Raw genomic sequence first — 15,907 nt, forward strand, 5'->3', positions numbered from 1 at the left:
TTTATACTGTGTTTTCACAGTAAAAAATAATGTAAAATATTTCATTTATTTATGTATTTGAAAGGCAGAGTGACAGACAGATAGGGAGAAATAAGAAAAGAGAGAAAGAACTTCATCCATTGATTCATTCCCTAAATGGTCATACCAGTGAAGTCTGGGCCAGGCTCAAAGGAGGAGCCAGGAACTCCATCCTAGTCTCCCACAGTGGGTGGCAGGGGTCCCAGGAATTAGGCCATCTTCCACTGCTTTCCCAGGTGCATTAACAGGAAGCGAGATCAAGAGAGGAGCAACTAGAACGCAGTACACCTCAGAATCAGCCATTAAGGCTTCCTGTTCTGCTGAAAAGCCCGTAAAAGCATTTCAGACATAGAAAGCCAAGACCCTGTGGCAAAAAATATTCTACATGAAGGATCTCTGTGAATGAGATCCCAACAGAAAGAAGTGGCCATCAAAGAAGGATGTACTTTTCTCTAAAGGGAGGAGAGAACTTCCACTTTGCTTATGGCCTTGTCTAAATACTGACAGAATTTGTGGATTCAGAAGGCTTCCATAGCCTAGGCAGCTCATGTCAAGAGCCTCGGGTAGTCACTGACGTCATACATAAGAGTGTTAATTGTTAAATTAACAACAGGAGTTACTGTGCACTAACTCCCCATGCAGGACCTCTGTCCTCAGTGAGTTAGTTGTATTTTGAGAGTTAACTGTGATACTTGTTCTCAAACAGTTTTCATGTTTGTATGTGCATGTGTGTGCAAATTGTTGAACTCTTTACTTAGTATACAGTTGGTCTTCTGTGTACAAAGTTAATTGAAAAGGAATCTTAATGAAGATGGTACTGGGAAGGGAAGATAGAGGAGGAGGAGGAGGGGTGGGAGTCTGGATAGGAGGGCAGGTATGGTGGGAAGAATAGCTATATTCCTAAAGTTGTACATATGAAATTTGTATTCCTTAAAAAATAAACTAACTTTAAAAAATTAAATTAATTTTAAAAAAAAATAAAAAAGAACTCAATTCAGCACTCTGATAAGGGATGCCAGGGTCATGAGCATCAGCTTAAACTGCTGTGCCACAATGCTGGCCCCTAAAATAATATAAAATATCAAAACAAGAAGATGCACTTAAAAATGTTTCTTGTCTTGTTATTTTTCAGTATTGAAGATACTGAAAAAGTTCAGGGGATGGTGTTGTGGCGTAAAAGATAAAGTAACTGCCTACAACACAGGCATCTCACATGGGTAGCAGTTCTTATCAGGGCTTAACTTCTGATCTAGGTCCCTGCAAATGGCCTAGGAAAAGCGATGGGAGATGGGCCAAGTGCTTGGGCCCCTGAACCCATGTGGAAAACCTGGAAGAGGCTCCTGGCTCTGCCTGGCCCAGTCCTGGCCATTGGGCCACTACAGAGTGAACCAGCAGATGAAAGATCTGCTCCTCTTTCTGTCCCTCCTTCTGTCTCTGTAACTGTGACTTGGAAAGAAAGAGAAAGAGACAGACAAAAAAAGGGGGCGGGGGGAGGCAGGTGTGACGTGGGGAGAGAGAAAGAAAGAGTGAGTTCAGCGAAGCAGACATTAATTCTAACAACAAAAAATTATAAATATTTATAGCTTACATACTGCTTTCACATTATCTAACATTACACTCACCACATTATAAGGTAGATATTGATTCTTATTCAATTTTACATAAGGAGTTAGGATTCATTCAAAGACTTGACAATAATCACATGCCGAATAACTGGCAGAATTTAAACCTGAATAAATATCCCATGCTCCTTTCATGACTACACTAATTTAAAAATAGAACTATCAGTCGTATGTAAATATACAGAGATATAAAGAATATATGCACATATACTATACATACATGTGTATATATAGATATATACTATATACCTATTTATGCATATAAAGTTTATATATAAAGTTTATATATACAGATATATAAACTATATATCCTATATATACAAATATATAAACTATATATCTATATATATACAGATATATAAACTTTATAAATTTATATATAAGCTTATATATAATACATAAGTTTATATACACTTAAATATATTCATATATGCAGATATATAAATTTTATATCCATATATATTTATAGGCATATAAGGTATATATGTGCTTTATATATCTATATATGCATATGTGCATACACGTGTGTGTATACACATTTATTTGAATAAGGAAAGCATTTTGAAAATCCCAGCAGACATTTCTGAAGCTTTGATAATTCCACTATCTTATATCCTAACTATATAACAGAGTACAATGAAATAGAAAAACTAAAAAATCTGCACTATGTTTCCTGAGACTATAAGCTTTGGTTTTCGAAATGCAATTAGAAAGTAAAAATACTTTTTATTTTAGTAAGAATCTTCCCTTCAATAATATTTGACTACCAGCCTGACACAGAAAGTTTTAAATATATAGCAAAACAGATCTTGCAATTAAGACCACTAAGAAGGGTGCAGAAGCAAAAACTGTAGCTATGTGCATTAAAAGGTTAAAAAGTTCAGGACAATATTTGGATTCATGGGATGGGGGAGGGGGAGGAGGTGGGTCACCATTTCACATATAAGAGCATATAAGGCCAAGGGTCAACAAATTTTTCTAGAAGACCAGGAGATAAGAACTACCACATGGTCTTGTCATGTAGCTCAGGCAGAACAAAAAAAAAACTTTCAAGGAATTGCCAAAGAGGCTTTATCAATACATTCCCCAAATTCAAGCTGCAATATTAGCCAGGAATTCCAATTCATACTAGGTTACTGCAGTGATACACAAAGCCTATTGACTTCCTATCCTTTAAAGTTTAGACACATTACGTTATGTATGCAATAAACTACATGAGAAGTATTAACCATCTGTTCATACAATTAAACAAAGGATGATATGCTAAAAGTACAAATGAACCTATTATACCCCCAAGCAGGAGGTGAGATTTTATACATGCCAAGCATGTATGAGATTTTGCACACACCAAATAGTTAATTAGATACTATGATGTCCAAATTTGGATCAAATAATCCCTCAGAAGAACATTCCTAAAATTCTTTTGAGAGAGGAAAGAGACAACTTTGGAGAAAGAGAAAATGGCTTTGGAGCGAGACACAGCATGGCAGGGCTTCTTTGAACAGGGGACTGACTGGAAAGGCGATTCTGCCCACTGACAAAACAGAACCAAGAAATCTACTGCAGTGCTCACAAACAGGGCACTCTCTTACTGCCCAAGGTCTATCTGAGTGGCATCTGACGGAGACACAGAAGCGGCCATCACCTGGTCTGAGGTGAAGGATGTCATCCTATACTTCTCCCTACTAGCTTGATGGCACCTCTTCCTAGGCATGATGAACCAATGGCAAGCACAGCCTTTCTGCAAAGCAGTTTTGATCTCTTAGAAGAAAGTGGGTTCTCAAGAAATAGAAACCAAATAATGAAATATGCACATCTATCCAATTTAAAGGTAAGCAACAGAGGAGTCTGGCTTTCAAAACAGCTTTCCAGAACACCAAGAATAAATATTTTAAAAGCTTTGGGTCATATACTATAAGCACCAAATCATAATGTAAAAATTATTAATTCTGCTTGAGATTCATTTAAATTTCTTCCTACAATATTCAAAGCAATTCAGGCAGTGACAGGATACCTCAAAAATATAAAGCCTTTTGCAGGTCATACATTGAAAAACAATGCTTCTGCAGAATAAAAGTAAATACAAAGAATATTTTCTAAGAAATCAGGGAATAAAAAACGATCAAGAGGCTTCACTAATTTTCCAAAATTAAAGAAATTCTTCCATATTTTTCCATATCATTTTGGTTAGAGTATGGACAAACTGACAAGGTAAGATTGATCTATTCATCTTTGAAAACCTACAACGAATCCACACCTATTACCTAATTTCTAAAATTCACTTAAAATTGAGAATAGTTCTACTAAAACATGAATATACTGGGATTGATCAAGTTTCTGTGGCTATAAAATGTTTTAATTTTTTTATAATACCAGGAAACAAGCATTTCTATTTAATAATTTAATAATTTCTATTATCTGAAAACAAATTCCTAAAATAAATGGATAACGACATCTTTTGGTTATCTCATACTACGAGAAACATTTTTCCTCATTCTAAATATCCTCAGTGTACCATCATGGCAATGATTTAGGGGCTGTTACTTTTATATAAAGCTTTCATCCTCTTTCAGGATAAATAAGATCAAAAATTTTTTTTTATTTAAAGCTAGAAATACAAAATTAAATTGATATTTAAAAAAATCAAATTAAAAAACAGGAAAAATCTACTGTGTATATTAATGAATTGATGTAAGTATCTTTATATGTGTATATGGTTAAAGTTTACAGTTATTATTCAAATTATTTATTCTAAGTGTTTTGGGCTGTGAGCATTATGATTGTGGCGCCCTCTGCTGGATTTTCTAATCACAATCCACTACATAGAACTTTTAGCATAATAAAGTATTTTTGAGACAGAGTGAAAAATCACTTTTTCAATCTGTGATCACATTACAGTTAAAATTACATAAAAGCAGTAATCAGTATTTACTGGAATATATTTTACCAATTTATCATCAAGTGAAATATCAGTACAGATTTTTCTTTTAAAATAAAAATGAATAAATATAAGTTACATTAAACAACATAGGTCTTATTTTTTGTACCACTTCTATCACTTTTACTTAAGACTATATGTAAACAAGACACTTAAGTAATTACTAGTTTGGTAATTTTATCTAAATTTTCTGCTTTGTGAGTTTAACCAAAATAAGTATATTTTAAAACATAAGAATAACCATTAATAATATTATCTTATTAGAAAAAACTATCAGCTGTCAATTCTGTGGAATACAAAACATCAGATAATCTCTACAGATTGTAAACAGTCTGAAAAGATGGAAAAAATTGAAATTCACGGAGATAATATAAGTTGTTCAAGGTGAATTTCAGAGTCAGGATTCAAATATAGGTCAGTCTCATTCTAAAGCCTCAAATTTCCTAACAAGTAACAAAGAGCAGTGGAAAAAAAATCCCTAACAAGCAACTTCAATTTCAATATAACAACGTGAGGATATGTGGGGATAAGTTGATGGGGGAAAAATGTTAGAGAAAGATAAGACAGTTATTCATGTGTAAAGTAATAATTTAGACCTTTAGGAAATTATTTTTATTTCACATGATGCTGCCAGCTAGTGGTCCTATTTCATACTGAGTCACAGGAAATGACACTTCATTTTTACACTACTTCAAAAATTTCTCATATATTACTCAAGGACCACGTGTTGAAACTCTGTATGTGCAAGCTGCCTTAATGATGTTGAACATGACTGAAAAACTAAAGAAGGGCCCCTGCACCATCATCAGCATCCCTTGCCCAGTCCTTATCTCACCCAACAGAAATGATCAGATTTCTCTAAGTGGGAACAAATGCAATGTCAACACATATAAAGTAAAAGGTCTACCTGTCACTTTCCATGAAAAGGAAATTCACCTTATTCTAAATACTTTGTGATCATATCAGGGCATTCATAGATTTCTTAGTGACAAAATACATAAATATTTTTCTATACTACCAAAAGCTTTCCATAATGTCGGGATAAGAAAAAAGCATACTTGAGTATTTTTGGACATTATTCTACACAGATTTATACACTTGATAAAACAGTACTGTTCACAAAATATGTTATTTAAGTGTAAACAATAAGTACTTATACAGTTCTGAAAATCCCTTTGAAGAAAAAAGTGAGTTCTGTTTCTATATTTAAAATAGCCCTATCTCACTAATAATTCACTATCTTAAGACAAATATCCTAAGCAAAAAACATGAAGGAATACCCAGGTCCTATCATGATATACTGTATAACTCACTACCATAAAGATATTCTTGGCTGATTTTCATCATATGCTATTATTTTAGAATTGTTTAAGGGATTCTCTCAGAGGACAAATCTTTCACCTTAATCAGAGGCTTAGATGAAAAGTGAATGTATTCTATAATATTCTGATATCACATAAAACAAAATCACTTTGATATTAGCATCAAGGAAAACATGTTCTGAATTTATTCGAAGTGGAAAAGCAAAGAAGCAGAGAGTAGGAAAGAAAGCACTCAAAACACAGCAAAGGAAGAAACTGTTCCTCTGTTGGATTAACTACAGGTAAAATGGAGGGAAAAAAAAAAAAGAGACAATATTGGAGAGTACAGAGTTTCTTCTGACCTATATTCTATTACACACACAAAAAACACACACCTGGCAAATGTAAAAACTGCTGCAGCCCATTTAGCATGCACCTTATACAAGGTTTATTTTGCAGCTAAAAATGATGAGTTTCTACCATGTGTGCATACACATACCCACACACACAAAGTTACTTACATATATGCTATTATATATACATAGTGTGTGTGTATATATACATTATATATACATACTTCATTAGTGAGAAAACCACATCAAATATTAATTTATATTTTAAAGCATTATATATATTTCTATAGAATTAGTATATAACTTACAAACATTTCCTGTATTGTCAAAGCTGGTAAGAACATCTCCCACATTCAAAGATCCACTATTATGCCTACAAAAGAATAAAGTACTTTCATTAATGATTCTGAAATACTAACATTTCTTAACTTTTTCAAAACCTGGGATAGTGTATTATGATACACTCAATACTAATAAACACTCCATGATAATATTTTTGAAAATATATTCTGCCCACTAGAGGGAGAAGGAAAAGAAAACACAGAATGTAGTGCTCAGAAGGTTTATTTAAATTAGTTTTGAACAGAATCAATATATTTTGTAGATACAGTTCTAAGACTATATTGCCATTCTCTTCCTCTTACCCTGTTAATGCACCTGGGAAGGCAGCAGAGGATGGCCCAAGTACTTGGGCCCCTGCAACCATGTGGGAGACCCAAATGAAGCTCCTGGCTCCTGGCTTCACCCTGGCCAAGCCCTGGTCATTACAACCATTTGGGGAGTGAACTAGTGGATGAAAGATCTCTCTATCTCTCCCTATCTCTCTATGTAACTCTGATTTTTTTTTTTTAATCTTAAGAAAGTGTTGGAGCTAGTTCCTCTTTAAATGTTTTGTAGACTTTAGTAGTAAAGTCATCAGGCCCAGGACTTTTCCTTGATGGAAGACTTTTGATTACTGCTTCAATCTCATTGCTTCTTATGAGTCTGTTTAGATTGGCTATATCTTCTTGATTTAATCTTGGTAGGTTACATGTATCCAGGAATTTATCCACTTCTTTCAAGGTTTTCCAGTGTATTAGCAAATAATTTTGCATAGTAGTTTCTTATGATCCTTTTTATGTCAATGATGAGGGTTGCAACGTCTCCTTTTTCATCTCTGATTTTATTTATTTGAGCTTTATCTCCTTTTTTATTTGGTAGTCTAGCTAGAGGTTTATCTATTTTGTAAACCTCCCATGTGGGAGACCTGAAAGAAGCCCCTGGCTCTGGCCTGGTCCAGCCCCAGCTGTTGTGGCCATTTGGGGAGTGAACCAGCAAATGGAAGATGTTCTCTCTCTTTCTTTCTTTCTCTCTCTCTCTCTTTCTGTAATTCAGCCTTTCCAGATAAATAAATCTTAAAAAAAAAAAAAAAAACAGAAGGAAAAGGAAAAGACCCACATTACACTTACAGACTCTTAGAATCAAAAGAAAAAAAAAATCACTTCCAGAATCACACTTAATGATACATAAATTTCCATTTTAACAAAAAACTAACCAAACTTCATGTCTGCACATTCCATCTACAGGTAACCCTAAATGTCTGTGGACAAATTATTTGTGGGAATTGCCCACTAAATTCCATCCCCTTTAATACTAATCCTTCTTCATTTGACAGCTCATGAATGGCACATTTTATTAATACTGATGAAAGAGATTAGTCATCAAATAGAAATGGACCCACCTGGTAAAAAGGTAATAGGGTTCAAGTTACTTTATCATTGGTGATTTGAAAATCGGTGCTAATCCATGGATAGTATTCTACATTCTCCCTCACATTACTTACTACTGTGGTTCTATTTTAGGATGTTATAATATTTTGTAATAATCTTTAATAACAAATAAAAAGTGCTCCATCAATACTACTATAATTTTGTCATTATATCATCACAAATGATATATATGGTTATAGAATGAACTGTGCCTCCCGCCAAAAAGTCATGTTGAAGTCCTAACCCTCAGTACTTCAGAATGTGACTCACTGGAGACAGGTCTTTAATGATGTCATTAAGTTAAAATAGTGTCATTGGGGTGGTCCTTAATCCAGAATGACTGGTGTCTTTGTAAGAAAAGCAACTCAGAATACACAGAGAGAAGACCACGTGAAAAGGCAGCAAGAGGGTGGTAATATGAAAGTCAAGAGGCCTCAGATGAAACCCCACCTGCCTACCAACAGCTTGATCTCCAACTTCTAGTCCCCAGAACTGTGAGAAAATAAATGCCTACTGTCTAAGCTATCCAATCTGAGATATTTTGTTTTGACAGCCCCAGCAAACTGATGCATATGCTATGAAAATACATGTAAATTGTATTACTGCTTTCAGAAAGAATGAGCTTTTTGTCTCTACCATAGAGACTCAGATCTTTGACAGAGCAACTGAGATTGTCAAAGATATCTGCAATCATGATAGGCAAAATAAGCACTGGACTAAAAAGTACCTAAGGACACGAAGTTACAAACCACAAATTAGACCTTCATCATTATGACACAATTACTCTGTATCTTGTTGGTGCATATAAGATACCAGGAATGTTAGCTACTCTAACATAATGGAAAACTATACACTGAGATAAGAGGAAAAGGAACAACTAATATACTCATAAAAATAATTATACGTGAAATCATTAGGTTTTAGAAACCCTAAAAGATTGAGCATTTCATGAAAGAATGATGTCAACAATCATTGTCTTCAATAGTATAAGAATTAGTGCTAATTATAGAAAAATTTCTACAAATGAAGTCTGGCAAAGATTCATCTTGTTAATTTTTATGTTCTGTTTTATTTATCCCAATCTCAAGGACTTTTCTTTGTTCACTGACTCAAACACTTTGCTCAAGTGTCAACTCTAAGATCTCGTCTACCCCTCATCTTTCAACTGTTTACATGGGTCCTGTCTGGAGTCTGGGATGAAATACTCTTGCCTACAAGGAAGGAACATGTTCAAACTTAAACCTTTATACATTTCAGTCTTAGTATTACACTGGTGATTACTGTTAAATGACAATAACTATTTTTGCCAACATATTCAGAGAATAAAAAGTTCACTCCAGAGCTGGCACTGTGGTGCAGTGGGTAAAGCCACTGCCTGCAGTGCTGGCATCCCATATGGGTGCCAGTTCAAGCCCCAGCTGCTCCACTTCTGATCCCGCTGTCTGCTATAGCCTGGGAAAGCAGTAGAAAATGGCCCAAGTCCTTGGGCCCCTGCACTTGAGTGGGAGGCCCAGAAGAAGCGCCTGGCTCCTGGCGTCAGATCATCTCAGTTCCGGCTTTTGTGGCCATCTGGAGAGTGAACCAGCGGATGGAAAATATCTCTCTCTCTGTCTCTCTCTCGCTCTCTCTTTCTCTCTCTGCCTCTGCCTCTCTGTAGCTCTGCCTTTCAAATAAATAAATCTTTTTTTAAAAAAAGTTCACTCCATCTATTTCCTAAACTCCAGACTAAAAATAATTCCCCATCTTTAATTACCAAATAACCAGATTCTTCCCCAGCAAAGTCAACCAATGTTTTCAAAAGCACTTAAACATATCTGAGAACCAAGAACATTTGAATTTTTTCCCAAGGATGATGGCAGCAGAAGGACTGAAAAGCAAGTCACTAGAGCAATAATTAGTTGAAGAAAAGAGTGAAAAAGTTGTTAAAGGAAACATTTGAAGCCTAAACAAAATGTGGTATTTTGTATACAATGGGATATTTTTCAGCCACACAAAAGAATGAAGTTTTGATATATGATACAGCATGGATGAATCTTAAAGATTAAAAACAAGTTAAGCAAAAGAAACTAGATATAAAAGGCCAGATGCAGGTTGACTATTCCTGATCCAAAATGCTTGGGACTATAAGAGTTTCAGTCTTTGAAATGTGATCCCTGTTAAATATAAGAGTGGGAATAAGAGAGGGAAGAGATGTACAATTTGGGACATGCTCAAGCTGACTTGCCCCAAATGGTAGAGTTAGAAACATACCAGGGGATTCCAATTCAATCCCATCAAGGTGGCATGTACCAATGCCATCTCACTAGTCCCAGTGATCAATTTTAGTTCACAATTGATCATAATGAAAGGACTAAGAGTCAAATGGATCACATAAACAAGTCTAGTGCCTGCTAATACTAACAGATAGAATAAATAAAGGGGAGAGCAATCCAACATGGGAAGCGAGATACACAGCAGACTCATAGAATGGCAGATGTCCTAAACAGCACTCTGGCCTCAGAATCAGTTCTAAAGGCATTCGGATCCGGCTGAAAAGCCCATGACAGTATTTCAGGCATGGAAAGCCAAGACACTCTGGCAAAAAAAAAAAACAAAAAACAAAAAACAAAAAAAAAAACAACACAACAACAACAACAACAACTAAACAAACTAAATGAAAGATCTCTGTGAGTGAGATCCCAGTGGAAAGAACAGGTCTTCAAAGAAGGAGGCACCTTTCTCTGAAGGGAAGAGAGAACTTCCACTTTGACTATGACCTTGTCTAAACAAGATAAGAATCGGAGAACTCAGAGGGCTTCCATAGCCTTGGAAACTCATGACTGGAGCATAGGGAGATTACTGATGCCATAAACAGGAGTGTCAATTTGTAAAGTCAACAACAGGAGTCACTGTGCACTTACTCCTCATGTAGGATCTCTGTCCTTAGTGTGCTGTACATTGAGATTTAATGCTATAACGAGTACTCAAACAGTATTTTTCACTTTGTGTTTCTATGTTGGTGCAAACTGTTGAAATCTTTACTTAATGTATACTAAACTGATCTTCTGTATATATAGAAAATTGAAAATGAATCTTGATATGAATGGAAGGGGAGAGTGGGAAAGGGGAGGGTTGCGGGTGGGAGGGATGACATGGGGGGGGGGGGCGGGGAGCCAATGTAGTCCATAAGCTGTACTTTGGAAATCTATATTCATTAAATAAAAGTTAAAAAAAAATAGTTTCTGTCTTGGAGTTTTTCAGATTTTAGAATGTTTGCATAGACTATATGGGATGAACATCCCTAATCTGAAAATTTGAAATGTTCCAAGATTCACTATTTTATTCCACTTATCTAAAATGCCTAGAACAGTCAAATTCATAGACAGAAAGTAAATCAGAGGTTACCAGGGAAGTGGGAAGACAAAAATGAGAGTTATACTGCTAATGGGTATGGGGTTTTCTTTCTGTGCTGATGAAAAGTTCTGTAACCATAGAATGGTGGTGACATTGCGAATACAGTAAACCACTAGACTGTACACTTTAAAAAAATTTTAAGACTTTTTTTGAAAGGCAAAGTGGCAGAGAAAGAGAGGTCTTCTATCTGCAGTTCACTATCCAAATGCCTCTACTCCACTTGGGTCTCCCACATGAGTGGCAGGACCCGAGTACTTGGGCCATCATCTTATGCCTTCCAGAATACACTAGCAGTAACCTGGGTTGGAAGCAGGCTAGCTGGGACCTGAACTGGCATTTCAGTATGGGAGGCAAATGTACAAGTAATGGTTTAACTCACTGTATCACAATGCCAGCTCTTAAACCTAATATTTTAAATATAAATTCAGGTATATATTTGCCTCTAATGTAAGTCTTGTCAAGCTCTCAATAGGTACTTATAATATACCACACATATTAAGGATAATCTGCCATACAACTAATTTCATAAGCATATCATTCCCATCACTTCTTTTAAAGTTTATTTTATTTATTTGAAAGGGAGAGAGAAAGAGAGAGATAGATCTTCCATCTGCTGGTCCACTCCCTAAATGATTGCCATGACTAGGGCTGGGCCAGAACAAAACCAGGAGCCTAGAATTCCTTCTGGGTCTCCCACACATCACTGGTTATCATTTACTTAGCATTCACAACGCACATACCAAACTCAGTGGAGTAACGGTTTGTCTTCTCCTTTCCTCAGAGAAGCAATATAACATCTCCCTGCAGTGTGTATTTGTAGTACCAGAAAGACACAAAGGCAAAGACATAGTCATTCTTGCCTTCTTGCCCATACTCCCAGGGCAAGCCTGAAGTCGTGATGAGGGTTAGTCTTCTAACACATTGATTACTATAGCAAAAGCAGTCTTATTCAAAGAAAGGATTATTCAAGTCTCTCAGATTTTTCTATACCTAAGGCACGTATACATTTATAAATGATAAAGGGCACTTATATAGTTCCAAATATGATGAAAGCATTTTAAAGCTTAGAGTAGGCAAATTTTTGCTATGCTGAAATTAAGTTGAAATATGGAGTATGGAGGCAATATCTGTGTATCTACACAGAAGACCTATGCAATAACAAAATACAGTTTATAAGACAGGATGAGATGGGGCTGGCACTGTGCTATAGAAAGTTATGCCTCCACCTGTAGTGCAAGCATCCCATATGGGCACCAATTCGAGTCTTGGCTGTCCTACTTCTGTTCCAGCTCCCTGCTAATGCACCTGGGAAAGCAGCAGAAGATGGTCTAAGTCCTTGGGCCCCTGTACCCATATGGGAGACCCAGAAGGAGCTCCTGGCTCCTGCATTCAGTTTGACCCAGCCCTGGTCATTGCAGCCATTTGGGGAGTGAATGAACCATTGGATGGAACATATATCTCTCTCTTTTTCTCAATTTCTCCTCTCACTCTCTCTCTCTCCTTTTCTCTCTGTATCTCTGCCTTTCAAATAAATAAATAATCTTTTCTTAAAAAGACAGGAAGAGGACATTTTCAATAAAAGACTTTTAGTACAACACAGTATAAGCATCTCTGATTACATTTTAGTTTTGTATACATGTATCTATCTAATAGCAAGAACCTCTTTAAAGTTCTAAGAAATAAAGCACTAAAAAAGGGAAGATTTTGCCAAAGAATTAAAGTAGGAGCCATATCCTAGATTTTAATTTCTTAACTTTTAAGGCTTACTTTCAAACAAAGTGTCAATCACATTCAGATATACAGAAAACAGAACTTTAGTATTTCACAATTTTTTATGTTGTCCAGATTTGTGCTTCTGATGAAGTCACTACTGAAAAATTTTTAATTCTTCATTAAGTATCATCATAAAAGACATAAAAATAAAGTCAAATATATTTTAATGATTTAAACAGGATAAAGTCATGTACTTTGAAATCACACACATCTAGACATTTATCATTTCAAATCTAATAAAACTTTAAAGGGATAGAAATCAATGTGCAAGAAAGGTTTAAGGTAGGCAAAACTAATAACAAGTAATGATAACAATTACTAATCAACCATTCATGTCATCTGTGTTGAGTTTTGGCTGGTGGTCTTAAACGGCAACTGAGAAAGCAAATGTGGGGTTTACATCTGCAAGCTGTGAGGAATCCACAGCCTCCCTGAAGTCCTTTATGAGAAGCAGATCTACATGTAACAGGTGTGGATGACCGCTCCTCCCCTGGCAGCGCCGCTGGCCTTCTCAGCAGCCTCCAATCGTTCTTAGCTGCAGTTTCTCCAGCCTGTCCTTCCCAGGACCTTTGCCCTCCTCTCGAAGGCTTTCTCTCTTGCCCCTAGAACTTTCAAATGCTTCTACATCCAGTTTTAAGCTCCTGCTCTTCTCAGCTCCTAACAAGTGTGAGCTCTTCCACTCATTTGGAAATGGATGAGAGTTCTTGGATTGAGGGATAACTTTCCTTCTTGCTGACTTGTATTCTAACTTTTTATATATTTAAGCTCCTTGAGAATAGTAGATCTTACATACTATCATGGGAGCTGGTTTTGTGGCACAGTGGGTTAAGCTATGGCCTGTGGTGCCGGCATCCCACAAGGGCACTGGTTCAAGTTCTGGCTGCTCCACTTCCAATCCAGACCCTACTAGTGTGCCTGGGAAAGCAGCTGAAGATGGCCCAAGTCCCTGAGCTCCTGAACCCATGTGGGAGATCCAGAAGAAGCTTCTGGCTCCTGGCCTCAGTTTGGCATAGCCCTGGTTGTTGTAGCCACCTGTGGGTGAACCACCAGATAGGGGATAACTCTCTCTGTGTGTCTCTCTCCTTCTCTCTGTAACTCTACCTTTCAAATAAATAATCTTAAAAGAAAAATAAAGAAATTTCATGAGAACATGTGGAGAAGAAATGAGATACTAAAGGAACAACAGTGGAGATCCACACTGGGCAGATAATAGAAAACAAGAAAAAGTGGTAAACATGAAAGAAATCAATGTGAACAAACTTGACAATGGAAAGGAATTAACTACTCTTGGCAGAAGTCATCCCCTACCTAAATGACTGCAATAATTTCAGAAATTTCCTTTAACAGGAGTATAGAAGAAATGAAATGCTCAGAAATTTCAATGTCTTGGGGGCGGCGCTGTGGCACAGCGGGTTAACGCCCTGACATGCAGCACCAGCATCCCATATGGACACCGGTTCAGGGCCCGGCTGTTCCACTTCCGTTCCAGCTCTCTGCTATGGCCCAGGAGGGCAGTGGAGGATGGCCCAGGTGCCTGGGCCCCTGCACCCACGTGGGAGACCTGGAGGAAGCTCCTGGCTCCTGGCTTCGGATCGGCACAGCTCCAACCATTGCAGCCAATTGGGGAGTGAGCCAACAAATGGAGGACCTCTCTCTCTCTCTCTGCCTCTCCTCTCTCTGTGTAACTCTGACTTTCAAATAAATAAATAAATCTTTTAAAAAAAAGGAATAATCAATGTCTCAATTCCTTCATCAATGAAATGAATGAACGGATATAGGATTACTTCACTAGAGGAAAGAGAGCATTGAAGTTAAAATTAAAGGCTATGATTATCACTATACAAGATGTTACCCAAGGGGTCAGCTGGGTGAAAGTCACATGGAAGCCAATGTCCTATTTTTGCAACTGCCCATGAGTTCATAATTATTTCAAAATAAACAAAGTTTTTAAAGTATAAGCAGTGGAACCAGACCACTGGGTTTGAATACAAGCACAACTGCTTACCGCTGTGTGATTTCAACAAGTTTACTTAATTTGTGCTTATTTTCCTCATCTGTGAAATGAAGACAACAACAGTATTTGACCCAGAAGCCGTGGTATGGATCAAATAAATAAATTAAACCACGGAAATCACCCACAACAATAGTTGTCACATAGCAGGCATTCGATTATCAGCTACTACTAGCGTTAAGATTTTGTGAAATTTAATCTAAGACCAACTGCTCTAGAATTCTATCTTAAAGCTATTGCTATTTGTGCACTACTAACATAGAGGGATACTAAGTGATCTGGAAACTAAGAAAAACAACTGGCAGCCCCCAAGGCCAAATTTTAGCTAAGTTACATATCTCCTTCCCATAGCTTAGGATTCAATGTCATATTTAAATAGATATACTGGTGTTTATTTTGTATTTTGTGTCTACTGCATTTACTTACAAAGAACCACACTGCTGAAGAACACCTCAGTTTATTCTCACATAGGTTCCAGATAATGCTACATCAGGATCATCTCTACTGGGTGTATAACCCTGTTTTATTTGGAAAGATACTATGAACTCTACCTGGCTAATCTTTACCAGGGCCCTGAAGGTGTCAGGAATTATTCTTGCTACAATTTATACTTATTGTCTCTTGTTACCAGTAGATGCAGAGTTAACTTTCAGAGCCTTTTTTTTTTTTTTTTTTTTTTTTTTTTGACAGGCAGAGTGGACAGCGAGAGAGAGAGAGACAGAGAGAAAGGTCTTCCTTTTGCCGTTGGTT

At 36.6% G+C, this 15,907-nt stretch overlaps 1 protein-coding gene across 2 annotated transcripts in view; it reads right to left on the reverse strand.

The window, feature by feature from the left end:
- CAMKMT (calmodulin-lysine N-methyltransferase) overlaps positions 1-15,907 on the reverse strand; it is a 469,347-nt gene that overhangs the window by 434,891 nt on the left and 18,549 nt on the right. For both annotated transcript variants that reach the window (XM_070069190.1, XM_002709891.5), the window contains exon 3: positions 6,541-6,605. In XM_070069190.1, the coding sequence (XP_069925291.1) occupies positions 6,541-6,605 (65 nt within the window). The remainder of the gene's footprint in view (positions 1-6,540; positions 6,606-15,907) is intronic.

Source organism: Oryctolagus cuniculus, chromosome 2 (genome assembly GCF_964237555.1).
Source record: "Oryctolagus cuniculus chromosome 2, mOryCun1.1, whole genome shotgun sequence".
NCBI classification, from domain to species: domain Eukaryota; kingdom Metazoa; phylum Chordata; class Mammalia; order Lagomorpha; family Leporidae; genus Oryctolagus; species Oryctolagus cuniculus.